Here is a 27484-nt window from a genome sequence, read left to right as displayed (position 1 = left end):
AAATGAATATTAATTTAGCATTTGGGTGAATTATCTTCACTTCCAGTAAAGTTAAAAATTATTATAGTGGTTCCTTTTATTTATTTTTTATTTTCAAAAGATTTTTAAAGTTAGAATATGACATTAAATATCATAAAGAGAATATCAAAATAATCGCCCACTTTTTGCAATTTTCTAAGTGCCCGGGGCGGTTAATAGGGATTATACGGTACCATGTGCTTCACTATTTTAACCAGTTAGGGATTTATCTAATTGAAAGGGCAAAGAGTGTCTGTCTGTAATTTTTTTGTTGTTTAACTGCAACATGGGGCCTCAATTTATACAGTCTCATCTGAAGGATGTTGTCTCTACGTCCCACAGTGAAATTCAAACCTGTTTACTAAGGATCAACTCCTTACTTTGTGACTCTACATCATCATCATCATCATCTTCTTCCTGTACACCCTGTGGTGTACAGGGCAGCAACAAACTTCACCACCCTTTCCTGTCCTGGGATAGCCTTGTCAACCATTCCCACGGTCTGGTGCATTGCCTTCATCTCGCCTTCTACTGTCCTTCGCCATGATGTTCTAGGACTCCCCCTCTTTCTTTTGCCCTCTGGTGTCCAATTCAGTGCTGTTCTAGTTGTTGACTGGGGGTCTTTTTTGAGAACACATCCAATCTACCTCCATCGGAGCTTGGTTATGATGGTACCCATGTCCTCTTGTTTGCATCTGCTCAGCAGGTCTTCATTTGTTATCTTATCGGGCCAGAAAATCCTGAGTATTCGGCGGAGGCAGGTGGTATGGAAGGATCATGGTTTGCCAAGATCTGTCTCTGTTATTCTCCAGCACTCCGATCCATAAAGGAGAGTTGACATAACACGTACAGCTCTGGTAAAGCTTCAGCTTGGTGCTGGTGCTGTACTGTGCAGACCTCCAGATGTTATTCATTTCCCTAAATACTCTCCTGGCCTTGCCCAGTCTGCTGTGTATGTCCTCCTTTGTGCCGCCCTCTGGTGTAATGATACTACCCAGGTAAATAAAGTTATCTGTCTGGCATAGTTCCTCCCCACTGATCTTAACAGGGGCAGGCAATTCCACATTAAGTGTCATTGTCTCCGTCTTCTTTGTACTGATGCGTAGTCCCACTTGATGTCCATAGGTTTGCAACCGGTTGGTCTTCTCTTGGATATGCTGGTGTGTATGAGACATTAGAGCAAGTCATCTGCAAAGTCCAAATCCTCCAGTGTTGAAAACAGGCCCAGTGGATCCCCCTTGGAGAGTCTTCTGTTGTCTTCCGCATGACCCAATCGATGACCAGGTTGAACAACACTGCAGACCTTACGCATCCTTGTCTGACTCCAGTTTTAACATCGAAGAAGGTGTCATTGTATCCTACTGAGCATTTAAAGTTGTTATAAAAGCTCTTTATCAGGTGGACCATTTTAGATGGAATACCATAATGGCGTAGGATGCTCCAAAGGCTATCTCGGTGTATGCTGTCAAATGCCTTCTCAAAGTCCACGAAGTTTACATACAGTTGTCTCTGCCACTCTGTGCACTGCTCTTTGATGTTGCGGAGTGCATCTGCTCAGTACATCCTCTATGTTTCCTAAATCCTGCTTGCTCTTTCCTCAATACAGCATCAACGGAGTCTGACATTCTTTTGATGATTATTTTGGCCAGGATCTTACTTGGCACAGACAGTAGAGTAATTCCCCTCCAGTTGTTACAATCACTCAGGGCCCCTTTCTTTGGGATCTTGACAATCACCCCTTTACACCAATCATCAGGTACTTTCTCTCCATCCCACACAGTTGTGAACAGTGGTTGGAGGATGGTGGCTGCTATTCCAGGATCTGCTTTAAATAGATCTGCATCAAGATTGTCAGGTCCTGGAGACTTCCCGTTCTTAAGAGTCTTGACTACATTCATTATCTCCTCCTTAGTTGGTGGGTCAGTGTCGATGTCCAGATCCTCTGTGGCTTCTGGTACGACAACAGCTTCATCAGGTGATGGTCCATTAAGAACTTCGCGGAAGTGATCAACTCATCTCTCTTCTTGATCTTTTTCTGATGTCAGCAGTGTTCCATGTTTGTCTTTGATAGGTCCTCCTGTGTTTCCTATAAATTTGCCACACACTCGTTTCGTGATCTTGTACACTCTCCCTTGCTCTCCCCGTACTGCTGCTTTCTCTGCCTCAGCTGCAAGTTGGTCCATGGCTTCTCACGGTGTGCAAGCTTCTTGACTCTCTTGTTGACCTCACCATAAAGCTCCTCTTGCCTCTCACGCAGTCGTGGGGACTTGGTCTGCAGCATCTTTTTCTTAATTTCCTTTCTCTCCTCTATAGCAATTAGAGTCTCCTGCTGTATCCAGTCTTTGTTGGTGTTTCTTTTTGCGAAAGCCTAATTTCTTTTTGCTGCTTTCAGGGTATACATGTAGTTGGGTCACTTGCTTCCAGGTGTTGTCCACATTGGCCTCCTCACCTTCATCATATGCATCTTGTAAGATCTGGAATCGGTTTCTTAATTCCCTGATGAAGGCAACTTTCACGGTGTTCTCTCTCAGTCTCTGTATGTCAAAACGTGTTTGAGTATTAGGCCTTACTTCAGCTTTTTTTCAGTTTGATCTTAATGAGTGCTGTCACTTGGTGATGGTCGCTGCCTATGTCTGCACTCCGCTTGACCCTAACATCTAATAGAGAGCGTCTCCACATGCCATTGATCATCAAATGGTCAATCTGGTTCTTGTCTCTTCCATTTGGTGAGTTCCAGGTCAGCTTGTGGATATCAGGGTGTGTAAAGAGGGTTCCTCCTATCACTAGGTTGTTCATAGCACGGAAATCCACCAGTCTTTCGCCATTATCATTCCTATTCCCAACCCCCTGATTTCCCATGACTCTTTCGTAGTCGGTGTTGTCCTTTCCGACCTTAGCATTGAGGTCCCCCATGATGATAAGTAGGTCGTGCCGTGGGGTTTTCTCTGTCTCCGCCTGTAGCTGACTTTAGAAGTTATCCTTGTCTTCATCATTACTGTCATTCGTTGGTGCGTAACATTGTATTAATGTGGTGTTGATGTGCTTGCCCCTTAATCTTGCGCTAATTAATCTATTATTTATGGGCTTCCATTCCAACAGACACCACTCTACACCTTTCCTGAATATGATGGCCACTCCTTCACGGCGTAGGTTGTCATATCTACCAGAGTAAAGGACAGTTTCTCCTGTGGTGGTTCTCATCTTTCCAGATCCAGTCCATCTGCTCTCACTCACTCCTAGGACATCTAGATTAAACTGTCTCATCTCAGATGTTACCTGTGCCAGCTTGCCTGTCTCATACATTGTCCTCACATTCCAATGTCCTAGTCTGAGCTTGGTTTTAGTGGTGTTCAGGACCTCCCCCATTCTGCTGGTAACGTCCTTATGGCTTTGATTGCCAGCATTCATATGAGTCTTATTTAACTCGGAAGGCCTTTCACAGGGTGTAGTAAAGGTTTTTCTTGTTGCTGTTTCGGTAACTTTCTCCTTTTACAGGGCAGGGTTGTTAGCCCTGCGCCCAACACCCAACCTTGAGTAACAGGGTAATTTGTTTATGGTTTCCTTCCACTAGATCTATCAATATTATAATTTAAAAAAAAGTATTTCATAATCATTTATTTTTATAACAATATGTCGCGAATTTAAAGCTTAGAAAATTGTCGTCACGCGCAAAATCCCCTATGGGAATTTTCAAAAGTTGGCATGTATGTCTATGGCTTTATATGGCTAACGAGTCTAGATCTGCCCGTGATTTTTTAGTAAGAGTTTATCTTCTCCTAGGTAGCTGCATTTCCAGGCTAACGTCCCCACCTGGACGGCCATTTTCCGTCGCATGGACGGAGTTGCCAGAAGTGTGGTTATACCATTCAGCCTTGTTGTATTCCAGATTTCTGTAGGGTTTACTCTTTAGCCTTTCCTTCTCCCAAAGGTATCTACAAGGCAGTAGTTCATTGCAATTTACCCATTGCTGGGAACTAGGATTGCAGGCACCAGGGCATATCCACTCGCCGGTGGGCCATGCATGCCGTGCATTTAGGGGCCTAGTCTCCTCCAAGACCCTGTGGTTCTGCTTGGGGCCGCAAGGTACCCAATTTCCATCCGCTACCTCGAGGAGGATCCCATATCTGGGCCACATAGGTCTAACTGTGGAGAGGCTATACCTGGCAGATAAGACTTACAAATATAATTTTGCTCATCTTTCACAGCAAGCTGCTAGCCAGGGGCGGAGCTGAAGGCGAGAGTGACAGACACAGACAGACACACACACTGTACGCATCACACAGTCATTTAGCAGACTTGTGACTCTACAGCAGAGGCTCTAATCACTACACCAGGTAAATGACTCTGCGATTTGAGAAAGGGAATGCCCAAAAAATCAAGATCTTAATGAAATGCAATTCTAGCTAACTTTGTCCTGTGGGATGTGGCAAAAAACCATTCAAACTGATACAGTTTCATTATTACCTGGTAATTGTTTTCGTCACAACCCTCAGGACAAAGGGAGACAGAACACAGTTTTTGTTCCCCTTTATCTACAGAAGGTGGAAACCCTAATTGGTTGAAATTTATTCATTTGTTCCAGAAAAAGCCAAAAATGTTCAAATATTTTGCTGGATGCCGTTCATTATCTTTATTCCCCTTCTAATTTTTATAACCTGTTTCTACAGGTATAATAACTTACAAGGCTTTTGCTGCCACATCTGCCAGCGAGAGAAACACTGGTCGACGGAGAATCTTGCGAACTTTATCTGTATCAATATTCGTCTGCTGCAAACCTGCAAAATCTATCCGATACTTAAATCGGTAGCTTTCTCTTGTAAAAAGATAACTCTTTTGTCCGCTGAGATATTTCTTCTCCAATGTGTACTGGAATCTTTCCTATGAAAAAAAAACAGTAAAATTGTAAACACGCATATGAGACTGAAAATGAACTCCAAAGTTGAAGGTTACATTGGATGTTTTACTTTTTTAAAATAGTCAATCTGTTCTCTGCACATTCAAATGTTTAATCGGTTTACTATAAACAATGAATTGCAGATTTATAATCAGATGTTACAAAAATGAAAGAAAAAGTGAGCTAGCTCACATACCCCATGCTCCCCCCAAACTTGACAGTGAAACACATAATGAAAGGCACAGTGTACTTTAAATACATAGTATAAATCAAAAAGGGCAATAATTGCAAAAAATCTTCACATCAAAATGTCTTACATATGAGGACATTTAAATGTGGAATGAAGCTTCTAGATAAATAATGGAATCAAAATTTCTTGGCATTATACAAATCCAAACATTAATTTGAAGTAATTGGGGGGGGGGGGTTGAGAAATTTTCTTGAATAATGGGCAAAACTCTTTTGGATAAAAGAAATTATGTACAACAGTTTAAGAGGAGTGGTGCTGACAAACTGTTCATCTCTATATTCAAAATATGGCCAAAAAGTCTAAGTTGGAAAGTGTGGAAATTCCCGGAAAAATAAAGGAATCGGAATTTCCTGGAAATATGCACATCTACATATTGTGTCCTAAATATCTGCAAAGTTTGACGAAATTCTGTGCAGTGGTTTATGAGGAGTTGCGCTGACAAACTGTTCATCTCTATATTCAAGGTATGGCCAAATGCCTAAGTTAAAAAGTGCGGAAATTCCCGGAAAAATAAAGGAATCGGAATTTCCTGGTAATATGCACATCTACACATTGTGTCCTAAATATCTGCAAAGTTTGACGAAATTCTGTGCAGCGGTTTATGAGGAGTTGCGCTGACAAACTGTTCATCTCTATATTCAAGGTATGGCCAAATGCCTAAGTTAAAAAGTGCGGAAATTCCCGGAAAAAATAAAGGAATCGGAATTTCCTGGTAATATGCACATCTACACATTGTGTCCTAAATACCTGCAAAGTTTGACGAAATTCTGTGCAGCGGTTTATGAGGAGTTGCGCTGACAAAAAAAGAGGACTGACTGACTGACTGACTGACGGACTGACTGACGGACGGGTCAAAAACATCATACCTCCCGCAACTAGTTGCATGGGGTATAATTATCCTGTGAAACCTGAAATACGTGTGATTCTGACACAAATTAAGGAGAAGAATTTACTAAGTTATTTAGAACTTGTTTTCAGTAAACTACATTGTATGTTCAAAACAAACAAAAACACAAATCTGTTCATCAACAAAATACTCTTTGTTAATGCAATCTAATAGAATATTAACCTATAACAACTAACCTTGTCATACAGAACCCACTGCTTGGCATCATCCTGGTAGTACCACCTCCACTGGGTGTGGAAGGAGCCGACAGCCAACGGCTTCCTCTCCTTAGCGAACGACGCCGTGGACAGACGCCTGATGGCAAAAACGTCTTGTGTACTCAGTGGTTCATCACCGTGGATTATCTCATACACGACTCCCTTCTCCTCGTTAAATTTCATGTGAACCCTGTATCTTCTCTCTTGATATTCCACCTTAATACAAGAATATGATATATAGCTGTGTTCAAGAAACCAACATTTACTATAAAACAGGTTCACTGTTTTAAATAAATTTCCTTACTTCCCCTCCTTCCACATTCCCTAGACTGCAGTAGCTTTTTTCAAGTTTCTGGTTTTCTTCGTCACCAAAGCTGACCCAGTCGCCATAGATACGGATCTGCCAGAGGTAGGGGAGGGGGGTGTGATGTTTATCGCAGTCCCTCCCTTGGCAGGCTGCCAACAAACTACTGACACAGATGTCTTTTTTGTGGGCATCCTTTTCTGTTATACTCTTTGATGTTGCCTCCGGTGCAATATTACCTACAATGACAAAAAGTAAGGATGATGCGAGGTTTAATGTACAGTGAAAACTGTCTAATCCGACACCTGAATAATCCGACACACTGTGAATTCCGACGTTAAATTTCTTTCCCATTTTAGTATTTGTTTTTAACACTGTGCAATCCGACACCCTGTCTATTCCGACAAAAAGTTTGTCTCCCAGTGCATGTCGGATTAGACAGGTTTCACTGTATTTATTATAATAGCACTATACGGATTATCCTATTCATCAATGATAAACTTTTGTAATGCCAAATGCCTAATTATAGATATTAATGTGACAATTGATATCAAATTACACTATACTGATAAACATTGAAACATTTTTTTTATTCTTTTGTTTTTAGAAAGAAAATTCATGTTGCACCTGTTGCAGAAAAAGTATTTGTACTTTTTTCCTACAATACATGTAGCTGCGATGTAAATTTCCATACTTACAAACAATTAAACAATTAAAAACTTTCACTGTTTATATTTATATCTGTACAAAAAATGACCTAAATTAGGATAAGCAGATTAAACATTACTATATTGATATATTCATCATTGTATGTTTCATTGATGGAACAGCCACTGCTCAAGAAATCTGTTGAGGTAAAATGCTTAATGTTGTTTACCAATTGATGACCCACAATGGTTTTCTCTAGACATATTTATAGGAGAAAATATTTAGTTGATGTAAAAATAATTTTACAAACATGATGTACCTGGAATGGATGCCTCAGTGTCTGGCTTTCTACCACACTCCAGGAATTCTGTGTCCTCCACGCCAGCTGCCCATCTGTCTTTTCTATCCAGTCTTCTCTTCTGGGGGTAGACTTCTTCTGTTGACTTCGAAAGGTCTCTTCCATAACTTCCACGGTAGACATCCTTTTCCTCTTCCTCACCATCATCTTCCTCAATGTCGTCATCATCTTCTTCTTCTTCATCTTTATCATCATCCATGTCATCAGACAACTCCAATTCATCCACATTACTCATGATTTCAGAAAAATCAACGGTGGACGCTCCATCACCAGGGTCCTTTTTGCTTCTTGGTTTTCGTGGCATGTTGCTGATAAACTTCAGCAGGGCTAATTTCTCCTTGGTCCACTTGTCCATCCTGTGCCATGAGAGGACCCACAAGTTGTGAGAGGTCTCTAAATCATGTCCTCGAGGACAGTTAGAATCTTCACATTTATCTCGAATGTAGTTAAAGCAGACGTGAAGATAAGGACAATCATCTCCCTCTGGACACCTTTTTCTGTTGCAAATCTGGGGATACCTACACTGTACAATGGTTTTTATTTCTGCATCTTTAAAAGGATTAAGGCCAAGTTTTGCTTTCAAGCCCCTATTGTGACCCTTTGTAAATGTATGCCCTTTTCTACATTTGACGCCACGTTTGCACCATCCATTCAAGAAGAAGTTACAAATATGAAAATGGCTGCAATCCTTACGCTCACATTTCTTTTTTCCTCCAAAACCCATGTGATCAACACAAACTGTTGCATTGATGAGAAAGGGTCTAATAATTAGAGGTTTGTTGTTCTTTTTTAAAATGGATAGTCGCTTCCTAGGTTCCATTATCCACTCATCGAAATTCGGAGGCAAGGGAGTATATTCCTCTTTGAATTTTGCTATGCTGGCACACCCTTCCATTGTACTCACCAGGAATTTGAATACCTTAGCCTCTGAGAAGCTAACATCTGCATCATCGTCAAATTCTCGACTGGGCTGCTCTGTCATACCGTCTTGGCTAGACTCCTGACCTCTGTCACTTCTCCCTGGATCACCTCCCCTTCCTCCTCTACCCCTACCTCTGCCTCCTCTGTGACCCCTTCCTCGTGCAGACTGTGAACTCTGACTGCACACACTTTCATTGTCAGAGTCATTCCTTTGGTAGGAATCTCTATCACCATTGGATTGATTAGGAGCATTTCTTCTCCTGCCTCTTCTCCTGTTACCACGACCTCTACCACCTGACTGTGAGACATGGCTGCACACACTCTCATTGTCAGAGTCATTGTCCATATCACCCTCTCCTGGCATTTCTTCCCCATCTTCCAGTATACCCGTTCCTCCTCTCCCCTTCCTTCTTCTTCCACCTCTACCTCTTCATCTCTGAGGCTCTTCACTTCCACCACTGTCCTCTTTCTGCCTACTCATACCACTCTCACTGTTTTGTCTTTCCCTTTGTTGCTCCTGCCTGCTTCCACCTTGTGCCCCTTGTTTCTTGTTTCCCTCTAACATTTCATCAATGAGTTTCTCATCCTCAAGTTCATCATTCTTTTTCTGTTTTACTTTGGACTCTGTACTTTTTTCTTTCCTCTCCTTTTGTTCTTTTTCTTCTTCCTTAGGACCTTAATAAGATAAGGAAAAGAATATATTTAAACATCCAATAATTAATCTTGCAGTTTCTGTTAATTTTACAAAAATGTAACTGTTGTGAAATAATATCACCTTATGAACAATTAGAAGAATTAGATGTTTGTATATTTAGTTAAACAAGAGATGTTTGTAAAACACTTATGCCCTCCTCCCCAAAATGATTGGAATTTTTTTTAAGTCCAAGGAGCATAACTCTATCCAAAATGGCTCGATCCAGTCCAAAACTAAATTGACCTAGATATTTTTATGATAATTCTGTATACCAAATTTCATATCAATATAAGCAACCTCTGCAAAGAAAATGAATGGAAACCGATGGACCAACAGACAGACAATCAGCTTAATATCTGCAAGTGTTTAGAAAAATTTGTGGAAAACCAAGTGGGACAAACAGATGGAGAGCTAGACAGATGGACAGATGCAAAGGAAAGCTATGGTACTCTTCGATTTCACCAGTAGGAGACTAATAATGAACTTTTAAGGACAGTTGATACAAAAAAAAACAAAAAACAGAGGGAGGCCTTGATTGTTTTTTTGTTTGCAATTGTTCGGAATAATATATCTAAGATATCAAGAAATTGTAAACTTTATTCAATTTTTTTTATCCTTTAAAATTAAATCTATTTTCAAAAAATGAATGAAAAATTAAAATCAGTGATTTAAGTTATTCATTTTCCTTATATTTAAACATTAAATGTTATTTTAAAGATTATCAATCTGAGTTCTTTTTTTTTAAAAAAACTTTTGTTGTTATTCTGATAACATATTTGTGGCTAGATGCATATTGCTAAAGATTGATTGTCCAGATATAACTGAAATTTTTTTTTTAATGGATCAATGTGCAAATTAATTACGGTAAGTCCTTATTTTCTCTTTGCCAAGACGTTGTTTTAAGAGCTCGCGAAACATGGCGCTTCACAGAGCTCATTGTAAGTTTCATCTTTTCTGGCCCAGTGGTTCTTCAGAAGAAGATATTTTAAAGATGTCCAAAATTTTTCAGCATTCTTCAGTATTTCTCCTCGAAAAAGGGTGTGGTATTTCCTATGAATAAGCTTAAATCCCCTTTACTCAAGGAAATTTTATGGCAAGTTTGTTAAAATTGGCCCAATGGTTCTTTAGAAATTCAAAATATGAAAAGATTACATATCATGATAGATGGATGCCGGACACTCTTTGATCAGAATAGTTAATTACATGAGCCTCAGGTGAGCTTCAAAGGCCTAAAATGTTTATAGAGCTGCTAACAGCATACTTCAATTTGAATACTCAAAATGATGTTAACTCAACTTAACTTGAAGCATAAAAAAGAGCAAACCTTCCACACAGATGATATTAAAAAGGTCCTTCAAGGCATCTTCTGCTGCTTTTTTCTGTGCGTCTTTTTTGGTTTGTGCATATCCTTCATAAGACTTGCCATCAACCAATGCAATAACACACACAAAATCATTATTGGTAGGGCAGTCCCTGTATTCAACACGTTTCTTCATTTCATTTAAAGCCATCACTGGATGCTTGGAAACAAACTTTGCTGAACCTGAAACATTTCATGACTGATGGTCAGGTGTATTATGCACATCTGATTTATCTAGTTTCTATTTCTCAACAATATTATATCTGTCTAGTTGGAAGTAAAATTTTGCTTTAAATAATGCTATTACTTCACCTCTTTTTGTCTTTAATATTGATTTTTAAAGCAAATTCTTTCCAGTAAAATAAAACTGATACCAGCTGATGCCTCAGGATTTAGTGGTAGAAGTGGTCTTGGTGGTGCCTGTGGAAGATAGGGTTTAAATCCAAAATTGGGCTGTTGCTGCCCTGGATAATTGGGCTGTTGCTGCCCTGGATAATTGGGCTGTTGCGGCCCTGCATAATTGGGCTGTTGCTGCCCTGGATAATTGGGCTGTTGCTGCCCTGCATAATTAGGCTGTTGTGGCCCTCCATAATTTGGCATCCGTACTTGCTGGGGTGGTGGCTGATACATTTGATTTCCCATTTGAGGAGGTCTGAAAAAATCTTGTGATTGTGGAGGTATTCCAAGAAGAGACCCTGGCTGGTTAATCGGTTGACGTACATTAGAACCTATGGGCAGACTTGGATAATATTGCTGATTATTTCCAGGCTGGAAGTTCTGTTGCCCTGGCCCTGTAAATAAGGCAAAAAACTACTGTCACAAAAAACTAAACTAATCAAAAACAGATATTGTGAGATACCATGTGCTGGAAATCATATGTTGGTAGTTAAAGCTTTAAGCTTTTTTCAATGTGTAATGCTTTATTAAATAATCCTGGTGGGAGCTTTAGTTTTGACCACACAGCTTCCTTGCCTCAACACTTTAAAGTTATATTTTTAAAGCTTCTTTTTGTGAAAGTTCTTTTATTATCAAAATCAGAAGTCTCTGTCGAGACTGAAGCTCTACTGGTTTTTACTTAAAGGAAAAGGAAGAGAAAAGCAAAGGAAGAGAAAAGTAGCAGTTGGGAATTGAAACTTTACAATACATCAATAAATAGAATAATGATCCTTGATTAAATCTCTTTATGTTCTTAGTGTAGTCTACTTACATGCCCCATTATATTATAATCAGACTAAAATTGTATTTGGAGTAACATTTTGAAAGTATTTCACATAAATTTCTATTTTTAGTAACCATGGCAACACCATTCATCAAATCAAAAACCAATATTTAAAATTTTGTATCTTAGTGTAGTCTTCTTGTGAGCCAATTTATACTGAAATCAGACCAAAACTGTAGGAGTAGCATTTTGAAAGAATTTCATAGAAATTCTATTTTTAGTAACCATGACAACACCGTTCATCGAAATCAAAAACTGATATAAAGAATTATGTACCTTAGTGTAGTCTACTTGTGTGCCAAGTTATACATGTATTGAAATCAGTCCAAAACTGTAAGAAGAGTAGCTTTTTGAAAAATTGTTTACAGACAGACAGCCGGACGCTGGACACATTACTCTGGTCTCTGACCATTAGAGCTAAAAAATTAAGAGAAAAACGTTGGTTAAAAATTAAATAAAATGACTTACGCTGTACTGGATGTCCTTGATAGCCACCCCTAAAAAATTCACTGCCACCTTGTGATCCACCTCTGGTGTTTCCTGAGGGATTTCCTCTGCCTGAATGCCCACCACGCTGTCCAACATGTGATCCACCTCTGGCATTTCCTGGGGGATTTCCTCTTCCTGACTGCCCACCACGCTGCCCTCCATGAGATCCACCTCTGGGCTTTCCTTGATTACCAACCCTCGAGGATCCACCTCTTCCTTTATTGTCACTCATATTCTCTATGATAATACAATGTAGATTTTAATATACCATTTGATATAACAGGAGAGGAGAGAAACATGATGGATCAAACTGTGGTTCAAACCTAGGCCCCGTTAATCTCAAGTACTATACTGATTTGATATGCAAATTTTTGAACTTGGTTAATCATAATGTAAACAAAACATTATTATCAATCATCAGTGATGTTCTTTATATATCACAAGATAATTACACTTTAAATAAAACATAGCAAAAATGCAGACAGGTGATTTGATTTTCAAAAAAACTTATGTTTTAAAATTAGAAGTTATTTGGGAAAACAAAGAGAGATAACTCTATAATTTTGGTAAAACTCATGTTTTTCGCTTTAAAAACAATGGAAAAAGGAAAATGTTTTTAAAACATATTTTCTCACTTGAACAAAAATTCTTTTTTATAGATACATGGGCTCAACTGGAGTATTATACGGAATAAATAGTTCCGGCTGTAAATCCCTTGTAGAAAATAAATGCGCATTATAAATAGCCACACAAAAAAAAAAAGCAGTCAATGCATAGACACGTTGACATTGACAAATTTATTAAAAAAAAAATAATAATAAAAACTAAAGAACTGACATTGCATTGACACGTTGACATTGACAAATTAAAAAAATTCAGTGCATTGACACGTCGACATTGACCAATTGAAAAAACTGTCAATGCATCGACACGTCGACATTGACAAATTTAATAATTGTCAATGCATCAACACGTTGACATTGACATATTAAAAAACTGTCAATGCATCGACACGTTGACATTGACAAATTTAATTTTGTTCCCCAAAAGTTTGTCAACATTGACAATTTTTATCTGTTTCTTATCAGCGTTCCCCAAACGAAGTTGGGGAACATATTGTTTTTACTCTGTTTCTTATTATTATTATTTTTCTTCTTCCTGGAAAATTTTGTCACGAGTGATTTGTAAACTACACATCCGACTAAGGTAATCACTCATTTCAGTTTTTAGGGTCAGTCACATGTTATGTAGATTTGCCGTAAGGTCATTTTGCGCGCACGTGCTTGCAAGAGCGCGCACGTGCACCACATGAAATGACCAATATAATGGATATTGCTGTAACTTTTCTTTTTCTTGATGAATTTTTTTGAAACTCATAATGTAAGGATACATTAGTAGTGTAGACAAGATGGCATGGTCAAAATAGCAAGATCTCACGCGCATGCACGTGCGCTTCGCTCTGATTGGCTGAAACTAAAGTCTCAATATCTTGCTTGTTTCTTGTCATAATCTTTTGAAATTTTGGACATAGTCCTACATTATGAAGATCTACAGCATTACATATAAAAATTTTCATGAAAGCATGCGCATGCTCTCGTGCTGCAATCTGATTGGCTGAAACTTTAAATGGCTTTATCTCCTTTGTTTTTTGACGAAATGCTTTGAAATTTAAAACATAGTCATGCATTAAGATATCCTAAAATATGATATAGGAAACATTCATGAAATCAACATGCACGTGTGCTGCAATTGATTGGCTGAAACTTTAAATGGCTATATCTCCTTTGTTTTTTGAAAATGTTTGGAATTTTAAAATAAATTCATTTAGATATTCTTCAATACGATAGAGATAAAAATTTATGAAATCACGCGCATGCATGTGTGCTGTAATCTGATTGGCTGAAAATTCAAATGGATGTAACTCCTTTGTTTTTCAACCAAAAAGGATGGGATTTAGAACATTGATAAATATAAGGGACTTCTACAAAAAGGTGTAGTCATTATGCACGTGCTTCCACGTGCGTGCACGTTAAATGAGTAAAATTAAAAATACACTCGAATGAGTGAATTTTTTAATACTTTTGGATTAAATGCTTTAATATTAATATATTAAAATGTGTTAGATATTGTAGACAAGATAATATGGTCGTTACGCACATGAACACGCGTGCAATGCCTGTTTTTAAATATATTTTGTATTTCTCTAGGAAGATCTTGATTAAGTCTAAATTCCATAAAGTATTTCTTATCTAATAGAGATTACAGGGAATATGGCATCAAAAGGGAGTTGGGGAGCGTTTGGGGAAAAAATAAAAAATACGTTACAATTAGCACTAGTTATTATTATTTTTTTTACTTATTTGTTTTCACTGACTTTTTTGTCCCCGAGTGTTTTTATAGTTAAACTGAGCTAAAACCTTTTTAGGGTTAATAGGTGTGTAAATGTATGTGCGGAAATTTTGCGCGCATACGCCTGCACGTGCGTGCGCGTGAAATTTGAATTGACTGATATAATTAATATAGCTATAACTTTTACCTTTTTTGATGAAATGCTTTGAAACTCATTACATAAAGATATATTAAAAGTGTTAATAATATACACTGTCAAATTAGCACTTTCACGGCATGCACGTGCGCCTTCCTAGATTGGCTGAAAAAAATTCTCAATATCTCTTTTGTTTTCCAACGAAATGTTTTGAAATTTTTAACATTGTCATGAATTAGGATGTCCTACAATATAATATGGAAAAAAATTCATGAAATCACGCGCATGCACGTGCGCTGCAATCTGATTGGCTGAAACTTTAAATGGCTATATCTCCTTTATTTTTTGACGAAATGCTTTGAAATTTAAATCATAGTCATGCATTAGGATATCCTGCAATATGATATACAAAAAATTTCAAGAAATCACGCGCATGCACGTGTGCTGCAATCTGATTGGCTGAAACTTGAAATGGCAATATCTCCTTTGATTTTTGATGAAATTCTTTGAAATTTAAAACATAGTTATGCGTTAGGATATTCTACAATATGATTTAGAAAAAAATTCTTGAAATCACGTGGATGCACGTGTGCTGCAATCTGATTGGCTGAAACTTGAAATAGCTATAATTCCCTTGATTTTCAACCAAACAGGATGGGATTTAAAACATAGATAGATATAAGGGCCTCCTACAACCAAGATATGGTCATCATGCACGTGCATCTCAAGTGTCGCACGTGCGTGCATTTGGAACGAGTGAAATTGAAAATACACTTGAATGAGTGATTTTTAATACTTTTGTCACATATAAAGTATATTTTAATATATAGAAAGCGTAGACAAGATTATATGATCATTATGCACGTGCATTCACATGGGCACGCTTGCAATGTTAAAATTTGAATATAATTGGTATCCTTTTGGGAAAACGTTGTTAAAGTCAAAAATGCACAGATGTTGTCTTATTTAATAAGGCTTACAGGGAATATGGCACCAAAAGGGAGTTGGGGAGCGTTTGGGGAACATCTGTAACGGTCCCCGTTACAATTAGCCCTAGTTGTCAATGCATCAACACGTTGGCATTGACATATTAAAAAATTCTCAATGCATGGAAACGTTGACATTGACATATTAATAAACTGTCAATGCATCGACACGTTGACATTGTCATATTAATAAACTGTCAATGCATCGACACGTTGACATTGACAAATTTGAAAGTTGTCATTAAAGGTACCCGATTGATGTAATTTTAAGAATGAAAGGTTTTTTTTATCTTGAATTCATATTTATACTGTTTTATACAGTTGAAAATTTGGAAACGTCTTCTATCAACTTGTCAATGCATTGACAATTGCATTTTGTCAATGTCAACGTGTCAATGCATTGACAATTGCATTTTGTAGATGTGAACGTGTCAATGCATTGACAATTGCATTTTGTCAATGTCAACGTGTCAATGCATTGACAATTCTATTTTGTCAATGTCAACGTGTCAATGCATTGACAATTTTATTCTGTCAATGTCGACGTGTCAATGCATCGACAATTTCATTCATGTCATAGAATTTATAATTATCATTGATAACCTAATCACTCATTTCAGATGGAGATGCATCCTCAAGGAACTATTTATTCCGTATACTCCAGTTGACCCGTATCATGTAATATGGACTGTCATTTCACAAATTCATACCTAAGCTTTTTGTGTTTCATGGGATCATATGATTATAGACAAAAAAACGACAATAATTAAGAAATTAGAGGTATTGTGAGCGATGAGCTCACTAAATCAACCCCCCTTCCCAGTATGGTTATAACTGGTGAAAAAGAAATTTTTAGCTTTTGGAGGTAAAAATTATGTAAACTTAAATATTAAAATGGAGGTGCACAATGGCAATATGTAATAAAGATATGCCATATGAAAGTTTCATCAAATTTCATTCAGTTATGAGAGGAGTTCCAAAAATGAAAAGAAACACACATTCGACACAGGAGTTTAAAAGAAATATTAAAAATGTTCTTTTATGTATATTTTAAATATGCTAAATCATTCAAATATTCTTTTAAAAGTTCTTTAATTGAAAAGTGTATGCACGGTCCATTTCTTTGATTTTATTGAATTACATGATTTTTTGTTAATACATGTATTTTAATTCCTTATATATTACTTTATCATTCAGTTTCCTTATATAGAAACAAAAGGTCACCAGTTTTGCTGTTCCATTTAATGCAGACGAATTGAGCTTTCGTTACATTAAAAATAGCGTTTTTAAATTACAAATTTGTTCGTAATATATGATCATACATAATATTGGAGAATAATGTCTGCCGCTTTCCTTCGATCTTTGCAATCATCGTGGTAGAATGCTTATTTTTTCACCATTATTTCAAAGCGGTTTACAAGAAAAACATTGTATTTTATTGCTATGTGGCGGTCAGCCGGGTTCGAGCGCCGATGGCCAGATAGCTCAGTTGGTAGAACACCTGACCTGAGTTTCATGGGGCCCGTGTTCAAATCCCTGTCTGGTCCGCTGCATTTTCTCCTCTCCCATTACAGCTATATCTGTTTAATTTTACATGTGTTAAACATAAGAAAAGATTTAAGGAACATTTAATCATATCCAAGACACTTTAAAATATGATGATCCTTTAAAGCCTGATTTCAGAGGAAAATATCATCTATCCTTCTTATTTCAATAGCGCAGAATTAAGGATAATTTACTATTTAGCACTGGTATTAAAAAATTAACTGTTCTTTGTATTTAGATAGAGATTTTTAATATGGCCAAATTGCCATCAATATTAATTTAAACGAATCGAGAGTTAGCGTGCATATAGTTCTTAAAGAAAATACCGTAGATCACTAAATTTTCACGACAACTTATTTCGCGAGATAGTCATTGACTCTTTATCAGAGAGACATAATTTTAACGAATTGTTATTTCTTTATGTAATCATAAGGAATGCTATTATACACGAGAATGAAATTTTCACGAGCTCACTAGATGTCTCAGACACGTAATTACGCGAAAAATAAAGTTTTTGCAAATAAAAAGTGATTTACTGTAAATATATAAACTTCAAATCTGTTGCGTATGTCCCTTTAAGGACAGATGATAAAAACAAACTTTTGTCATAAAAATTGAAAATAAAAACCTGATTCATGTTCCAATGAGTAAAATGAACATGCAAGTTTAACTGCATGCATTTAAGTTCTTTATTCATGGTGTCACACAAATGACAAATGGAATTTAAAGTGGAAAATCTGTGAATAGATTAAGAAGGATGGCTGCAGAAAGGTAGAAATTTGAACATCAGAGAAGGTTTACAATTTCTTAATATTTTGGAAATTTATTAGTTACATCATTTGCAACAAATATAGGCCTAGAAATATATACCAATCCAGGCATCCATTCTTTGTTTGTACACGTGTATCATCTGTCCTGAACACAATACATCCTGTACCTGTACTTTTTGTTGATTTGAAAAATATACTCTGGTTGAGTAAGATATCCTTTTACACTTACTTTCTACCTAATTAGAATTAGATTCTTTACGCTTCTGTATTTTGTTACATTGCTGTAAGGATCTAACAAGTTACAACTTCCCTTTAGAGGTCATCTCAGATTGAACTTGAGATCCATACAGTACATAACACATAAACAATGTAAATAATTAAAGCATCTAATTTTAATTAGATTGACTTACTTTTGGGTTGATGATATGGAGAGTTTTTTGACAAGCAGTGTACAGTATTTTTACCTAAAGTCCAGTTTTTCCCCCAATCATGCACATATATTATAAAATGGATACGAGATTAATATTTAAATTAAATTATGAATAAATTGAAAGATTTACATATTTATATACAGTTTAAAAAAGAACTTAATATACTAGTATGAAGAGATTTGATTACAATTATATGATCAGTAAATATAAGTAATATATTTAATACATGAGGTCTATATTGATTTTACTGATAATTTAAAACCCACAATATTCTGTCAGTTTAACTTAAACATGTATAAGGTTACAAAAAAGGAAGGCACACATGTCACAGTAGACAGTTAACACTATATATACAGTTGAATACTTACTGTTTTATTCATCGAGGTACGGTACAAAATATCCTTAACATGCAACATTTATCATGCAACTGGTGAGGTTTATTTATTGGTTTTTATCACATGGTGTTTTAGAAAATCTCCTTTCGTTTTGCTATCTAGGAAATCAAAGGACCGAAAGCAATCCAGGCGCGGATCCAGAAATTGGAGTTAGAGGGGGCGCCAAAAGTAGGCAAGGGGTCTGGGGGCGCCTTGAGGCCCCCAGTGAGTCCAGGGTAAAGCCCTGGTGGTGGCCGAGGGGGGCGAAGCCCCCGGAAGCTCCTGGGTTCTAGAGATTTTTTAGGGTAAAAATGAGGTCTACCAAGTAGACATGTTTACATTTTCTAGATGAAACTGTGATTTACGTTAACTTTGACAATTTTAGGGGGCGCGCGCCGGGTGCGCCCCCCCCCCTAAATCCGCCACTGTGTCACGACACCCTAAGCTTGATCAGTGATAACAAGATTGTTGTTATATTTACAATTTTATATAAAAACAATTATGTACAAATATACAAAATGAAATTAATGAATTTCAAAATGTCTATGAGCGTTCATCTTGGACCACGTTCCCAACGCCGTCCACGTCTAATCCTTGTTACGGTCCATGTCATACGGGTACCACGCCCTTGCGCTTGCCACAACGTCCTCGACGTCCCCCGCTTATCCAAAGCGTCTTAAGCGTCTGCAGTGCTGACAAATCCAGGAAACCACGTTTCCCCATACACGGCCTCGGCCTAGCGTACCACTCCCTCGTGTAGTCGCCCAGGTTGCCACCGCCGACAGCACCAAACCATTGTGTAACCACATTTACGTACATGTATCTAGAGAGACCCTGATTGGAGATTCAGTTACCACGAATAAAGCTACCTAACCCTCCATGGACATAACTGTGAAACTACTTTCACTGGTCAAGGAAAACGTGCGCTACCCAAGACAAACCTGACATCACCTTATATAGCGACTGGCCAAATATTAAAATCACCTGAGCGTCATAATGGGGCTCCTTGCAGGATAAACGCTAAATACAAATGAGGGTCAACACAGGGCAATACTAATAAAAGAAAAACAAATAAACATATAACAAAATCAACTTTGATTGTGACATCAACTCCCCAATTTAAGAAAGTTCACTGAACTTGTGCAAAACTCACAATCAACAAAGAAGAAAAACATATGTACAAAACTACAATGTTCATAATGTCTCACTCAAATCCTACAACCTACTTAGACAATCGGCTCCCACGTTCTCTGATCCTTTAATCGCCACAATACCGAACTGTAAAGTTACAAAAGTAAAAACTATCTTTTCCACAATCACAGTGGGTGAACAATATGGACTGTTTGACTTTAGCATGTTTCTTATTTCCTCGCACACTTCAGCACGAGTTGTAAAATTTAAAGGGTATGGTTTGGATTGCACAGGCTTGTCACTCGTCAACTTTATATGATGCTCATCCAATGTCGTACATCCTGGAATATCTGATAACACATCACTATACTCTTCAAGTAACGATTTCACTTGTTCACGTTCACTTATTGTCAGTTCATCACTTACTTTGACATCACTGGGTTTCTCCTTCGAAGTAGGTAGTGTTGAATCTATCAGATCACTGTCGTCAACTGAATCGTCTTCTTCAACATCCACCATAGCTGCACTAGCGACACCTAAGATACCAGCATCAACACAACATTCTTTCCTGTCAAAATATAACTTGAGCATATTTGCATGGAATGTCTTAATTTTGCCGTTCATGTCTATTCTATAATCAACTTTCCCCAATTTCTTCACTATCTCAAAAGGACCTTTCCATTGCATTAACAATTTGTTGCTATCTGTTGGTAAAAGTACAAGCACCTTCTCACCTACTGACATGTTTCTGTTTTTAGCCTTCTTGTTGTAGTGTGTTCGGTAACGTTCGGATGACTTCTCTAAATTCTCTCTGGCTAACTGACAAGTAGACTCTAGGCGTTCTCTAAGATCGACAACATACTGATAAGTACTTCTCACCTCAGAATCCGTCTCTTCTTTTGTCCAAAGCTCTCGTAGGATTCTCATCGGACCTCTGACTCTGTGTCCGTATACCAATTCGAATGGCGAAAATCCCAAGCTCTCCTGTGGGGCATCTTGATACGCAAAAAGTGCTGCTGACAGGTATTTGTCCCAGTCTTTTGGACGCTCTGAACACAGTCGTCGAAGAATCTGCTTCAGGGTACCATTAAATCTCTCCACCAAGCCGTTACACATCGGGTGATAGGGTGTCGTGGATAACTGTTTCATCGAAAGTAAACGACTTACTTCACCCATCAACTCCGAAGTAAACTGTGTTCCCATATCTGTCAGCATCTCTTTCGGAACTCCAATTCTGCAAAAGATATCTACTAAAGCCTCAGCTACTCTTTCAGTTTCTATACCTTTGAGTGCAACCGCTTTTGGATAGCGTGTTGAAAATTCAACTAAAGTTAAAATATAACGATTACCGTTATCTGTCATTGGCTGTATTGGTCCCACCAGATCAACTGCTACGCGTCTGAATGGCTCATCTATGATCGGCATAACACTCATTGGAACTTTAGTTGTCCTACCTTTAGGAGTAGTCCTAGACATATGTCGCATGATCGACAAAACCGTCTTGCGTCAGCCTGGACTCCTGGCCAATAAAACTCAGCTAGCACTTTATCAATTGTCCTTGATGTAGCTAAATGACCTGCCATTAAAGACTCATGTGCAAGTGATAAAACTTTCATTCTGTACTTCTTAGGAACAACTAGTTGAGTAAACTGCTTACCATTCTCGACTTCCTCTGACTGGAAAACTCGAAACAGCATACCTTTCTTCAAAATGTACTTCACTCTGTTGCCGTTGGTTTCCTTTCCAACCAGAGCTCTAAGATTCTTCAGCGTCTCGTCTTCTTCCTGTGCTTTCAGCATATCCTCTGGACAAACTTCAGATCCTATTATTTCTGGAACAGAAAGAGGTTTTATCTTCTTACCTTCCATGCATTTCTGTTGTCTAGTCACTACAGCATTCACAACACTAGGCTTCCAGTCCTTGTTCGGATCGTGAGGATCTCTAGCATGCGGAATGTTTCCGATAATCAAAGGATATAATGGAGCATGTAGGCACCACGCATTCACTTCTCCTACGAAATACAGAGTGTCAACATTCACCTTTGCGATAGGGGTTTCAGTTTTGGATCCGTCAGCCAAAACACACACTTGATGGTCTCCAGTAAGTTGATCATCATGGACAAGACTTCTACGCACTATGGACGTTTCTACATCTACATCTAGAATACTAAATAAATAAAAAATAAATACTATGATACATTTAAATATACCTTTGGTGTTTCCTGAGGATTTCTCCTCTTTTTCTTGCTTGCTTTGATTCTTTCCGTTAGATCCGCCTCTGGATTTCCCTAGATTACCTCCATGCTCAGAATGATTCTTTCCACGATTACCCGCCTGCGAGGATGCACCTCTTCCTTTATTTTCACCTGTATTATCTATGACAAAAAAATAATAATAACCCTTTACCCTCTGTGAATATTTTACAGTTTAATAGTTATATTATACTTTCATGTAAATTAGTTGAATCGGATTAAAACACTATACCCGCTAAATAATGAAGCCACGCCGGTCATATTTCATAAGCAGCTTCCGATATTTTCTGCAAGTTTTTTTGTTGGGTAAGTGTTACATATTTTTTTAAAATCCCTTCACTGTCTGCAAACGTAATATATATATATAAATTCCCTGTATTATCCTTCAGGTAAGGCACACTTAATGGAAAGCCATTCTAACAGCTAATAAAAGGAACATTTTTTTTTATTATTTTTTTTATTTTTAAAGTCATTTATGGCGTATTTATGACTAACTAAAATTAAAAAAATCTTTCTATTTGTTTTGTTTCTTTATATAAAGATAGGACTTTCCTGTAAATTACACAATGTAAATCAATCGCGTTTCATAGATATCACAAATTTAAAACAATATTTGATTTATTTCCGACTCGGAATTAAATAGCAGACACAGTTTAAAGTCAATTTAACTATAGAAACGAGGGGATTTTTAAGTTCAAAATCAGTGAAAATTTAAATTTAACGTAAATAACAAATATCATGTAAATCTACACTTTATTTCGTATTTTTTATTTTTAGCTTAGATACGCCATATATAGCTTTAACTATTTTATCGTGCACTTATTTGATCAATACGTGATGAAAGTATTGCACAGAAATTTTTATTTTTAGTAAACACGGAAACACTGTTCATCAAAAACCGCTACACAGAATTATGTATGTTAGTGTAATCTACATGTGTGCCAAGTTATATTGAAATCAGACCAAAACTGTAGTAGATGTAGCATTTAAAAAAATTGATTACAGACAGACGGACGGACGCCGGGCGCATTACTTTCTCTGATCAGTAGAGCTAAAAACGACAAGAGGCCCATGGACCACATCGCTCACCTGAGTAACTTGGGTGATGCAGTTCTTACCAGATTTCCCCTCTTGCTATACCTATCATACCCCACTACCCCTTTCCCTTTGATGATTTTAAGAATTTAATATATACACTACCCAAGGATGCTTCCATATAATTTTCAGCTTTCCTGGCCCAGTGGTTCTTGAGAAGATTTTTAAAGATTTGTTCTATATATTTCTATGTAAAACTTGGATTCCCTATTGTGGCCCCTCCCTACCCCGGGGGTCATGATTTTAATAATTTAATATCTACACTACTCAAGGACGATTCCACAAAAGTTTCAGGTTTCCTGGCCCAATGGTTCTTGAGAAGATTTTTAAAGATTTGTTCTATATATTTCTATGTAAAATTTGGATTCCCTATTGTGGCCCCGCCCTACCCACGGGGGTCATGATTTTAACAATTTAATATCTACACTACCCAAGGTGCTTCCATATAACTTTCAGCTTTCCTGGCCCAGTGGTTCTTGAGAAGAAGATTTTTAAAGATTTTTCCTTTATATTTCTATGTAAAACTTGGATTCCGTATTTTGGCCCCGCCCTACCCCCAGGGGTCATGATTTTTACAATTTAGAATCAACACTACCCCAGGATGCTTACACAAAAGTTTCAGCTTTCCTGGCCCAGTGGTTCTTGAGAAGAAGATTTTTAAAGATTTTTCCTTTATATTTCTATGTAAAACTTGGGATTCCCTATTGTGGCCCTGTCCTACCCCCGGGGGTCATGATTTTTACAATTTAGAATCTACACTATTCAAGGATGCTTCCACATAAGTTTCAGCTTTCCTGGCCCACTGGTTCTTGAGAAGAAGATTTTTAAAGATTTTTCCTATATAGTTCTATGTAAAGATTGGATTCCATATTGTGGCCTTGCCCTACCCCCCGGGATCATAATATTTACAATTTAGAATCTACACTACCCCAGGATGCTTCCACATAAGTTTCAGCTTTCCTGGCCCACTGGTTCTTGAGAAAAAGATTTTTAAAGATTTTTCCTTTATATTTCTATGTAAAACTTGGATTCCCTATTGTGGCCCCGCCCTACCCTGGGGGTCATGATTTGAACAATTTAATATCTACACTACCCTAGGATGCTTCCACATAAGTGTCAGCTTTCCTAGCCCACTGGTTCTTGAGAAGAAGATTTTTCAAGATTTTTCTATATATTTTTATGTTAAACTTGGATTCACTATTGTGGCCCCGCCCTACCCCCGGGGGTCATGATTTTTACAATTTAGAATCTACGCAACCCCAGGATGCTTCCACATAAGTTTCAACTTTCCTGGCCCAGTGGTTCTTGAGAAGAAGATTATCTCCCCTCGGAAGTAGACCTGGCCCTTTATTTTAACAATTTAAATTCCCCTTCACCCAAGGATGCTTTGTACAAGTTTGGTTAAAATTGGCCCAGTGGTTCTTGAGAAGAAGTTGAAAATGTGAAAAGTTAACAAACGGACGGACGGACAGACGGACGGACGACGGACAATGGGTGATCAGAAAAGCTCACTTGAGCTTTCAGCTCAGATGAGCTAAAAAACCAAGCGAAACAAAGTCCGTTATTAAAGTAAGAAAAGCTTACCAATCCTAAGCAGTACACACATTATTTTTACACTCAGTCTGATAAAAGTTTGGAGGAAGTAGTATATCGATCCATGCACTCAGATTATGATAAATCCGCTATATTTAGGAGCTTGAAAACATCAATCCAAGTATGTAAAATCCTGCTATATGGCTCTTTTAATGTCTTAAAAATATTCGAGAAAGTTTTATTTTCTAACCTTTTTTATGTTATTTCATAATTAATTTGAAAACTCGAAACAAAGAAAAATAGCACTTTTAACTCGCAACAGCAATAAATAGAAAAGCGATCCTTGGTTTACATAGTCTCTTTAAAAAACGATCCTCTCCCATTTCAGCCGGTGGGAGAAAGCTACATGACAGTTCATTGTACACATACTTGTTGAAATAAAAAACATTGAATACATAATTATTAATGCTGACTGGCATATTTCATACTAATTGTTAGACCATTATCTATACAGAAAACTGTCTATGGATTTTCCAGTTTTTAGCTATCTGTTTTCGTCCGTCGTGGTGCGTCGTTCGTCGTGCGTTGAACATTTTTAGTTTCTTCTCTGAAACCACTGAGCCAATTTCAACCAAATTTGGCATATAGCATCTATGGGTGAAGGGGAACAAAAATTATGAATTTCCTGGTCCCTGCCCCCCTAGGACCTGGGGGGTAGGGCAAAAACCGCTTAAATTAGTGCAATCTTTAAAAATCTTCTTCTTTACTCCTGGACATTAAGCAGTCAAATTGTTGGTATGATTGTAATCAGCATTAAGTCCTCTACCAAAATTGTGAAATTCATGGCCCTGGGGTCAGGGGTTCTAGTGCTAGGGCGGGGCTAAACAGGTTATATAGTGAAAATGCATTATTTCTTTGAAATTCTTCTTTTCTGCTCCTGATCATTAAATAAACTAACCAAGTGCATAGTTAAGTTGAAAATAACCGCCTTTTTCAAAATTGTGAATTTCATGGCCCCAGGGTCAGTGGTTCTAGTGCTAGGGCGGGGCTATATAGATTATATAGTGAAAATGCATAAATTCTTTGAAATTCTTCTTTTCTGTTTGTGGGCATTAAATAAACTAACCAAGTGCATAGTTATGTTGAATAAAACTGCCTCTTTTCAAATTATGAATTTAATAGCCCCAGGGTCAGGGATTCTAGTGGTAGGGCGGGGACATATATAGATAGCCGAGCGGTCTAGCGCGCTGTTCCTGCACTGCTAGGAGACAGATTCCGAAGGTCGAGATTTCAACCCCGGGCTGGGGCGGAAGTGGGTTTCCATGTAAAAGTGAATTTCTTTGTGCTTTCTATATATATATATATATATATATATATATATATATATATATATATATATATATATATATATATATATATATATATAGTGAAAATGCAAAAATTCTTTGAAATTCTTCTTCTCTGTTCATGGGCATTAAATAAACCAAGTGCAATAAGGCTGCATCTTCCAAAATTATGAATTTCATGGCCCCAGGGTCAGGGGTTCTAGTGCTAGGGCGTGGCTATATAGATTATATAATTAAAAAATTTTTTTTTTCTTTGAAAATCTTTTTCTCTGTTCATGGGCATTAAATAAACTAACCAAGTACATAGTCATGTTGAATAAGGCTACCTCTTCCAAAATTGCGAATTCATGGCCCCTGAATTGGGGGTTCTGGTGTTAGGGTGGGACTTTATTGATTATATAGTGAAAATGCATAAATTCTTTAAAACTCTTCTTTTCTGCGTCTGAGTATTTAACCAAAGAACTATGTACATAGTTATGAGGAGGAAGGATGCCTATTTGAGATTTTTGAATTTCAGGGTCCCTGGTTTAGGGCTTAATTCTTGTGTTAGGGCGGGGATTTAATGTTTACATAGTGAAAATTCATGAATTATTTGAAAATATTTTCCTTTGTTGTTGGGTATAATTACAATAATCTTAGTACGGTATATATTTATGACAAAAAAACTTGCTTCCTCAAAAAATGGTCAATTTCCTGGCCCCTGGGACAGATTAAGGTACTTTGGGGGGGGGGGGGGTTAACATAGTCTGAAATAATTTAATACTTTGAAATCTGCATTTTGGTATTAATCAACAGCATGATGAAATAAAATTTTTAAAATGTCCAAAATTTTGAAAGATGTGACCCCAGGGTCAGTGGTTCCTGTGGTATGGGGAGCTCAACTGTGGACCCGCCCTAACACAAGAAGCACTGACCCAGGGGCCCTGAAATTCACTAAAAGTGGAAATGCATTTTCTTTTTGTTCCTCTGATCTACCTCTCGGTATTAAGTAACCAAAATAAGCATGCTGAGTGTATAATTATGATAAGCAATGGTGCCTCTTTCAAAATTGTGAATTTCATGGCCTCTAGTTTAAAACATGAATTAAATTCAATAGTTGTAAGTTGTCGCATGATACCCAGGTGACCTATAAGGCCCATGGGCCTCTTGTTTCAAGGAAGACACGGTAGGTTTGACCAGTCAGCAGAGGATGCTCACTCCTCTTTGGCATCTGATCCCACCTCAAAATTTTTAGGTCCATGTTTGCTCTGTTCCAAAGTTGAATTGTACATGTCATTG

General features: G+C 37.5%; 1 protein-coding gene across 1 annotated transcript in view; it reads right to left on the bottom strand.

Annotated features, from left to right (window-relative positions):
- The window catches only part of LOC134242946 (uncharacterized), a 29468-nt gene extending 7122 nt beyond the window's left edge, over positions 1–22346 (bottom strand). Inside the window, 8 exon segments of the mRNA XM_062725150.1 lie at positions 4700–4896; positions 6246–6482; positions 6571–6809; positions 7538–9172; positions 10516–10734; positions 10926–11342; positions 12239–12496; positions 22191–22346. Coding sequence (XP_062581134.1) covers positions 4700–4896; positions 6246–6482; positions 6571–6809; positions 7538–9172; positions 10516–10734; positions 10926–11342; positions 12239–12491 — 3197 coding nt within the window. The 5' untranslated portion in view covers positions 12492–12496; positions 22191–22346.
- Positions 22347–27484: the final 5138 nt, after the last annotated feature.

Source organism: Saccostrea cucullata, unplaced genomic scaffold, assembly GCF_032062105.1.
Source record: "Saccostrea cucullata isolate Sc308-1 unplaced genomic scaffold, CSIRO_AGI_Scuc_v1 ctg128, whole genome shotgun sequence".
Taxonomy (NCBI): Eukaryota; Metazoa; Mollusca; class Bivalvia; order Ostreida; family Ostreidae; genus Saccostrea; species Saccostrea cuccullata.
This window is presented reverse-complemented; position numbering and strand designations above follow the sequence as displayed.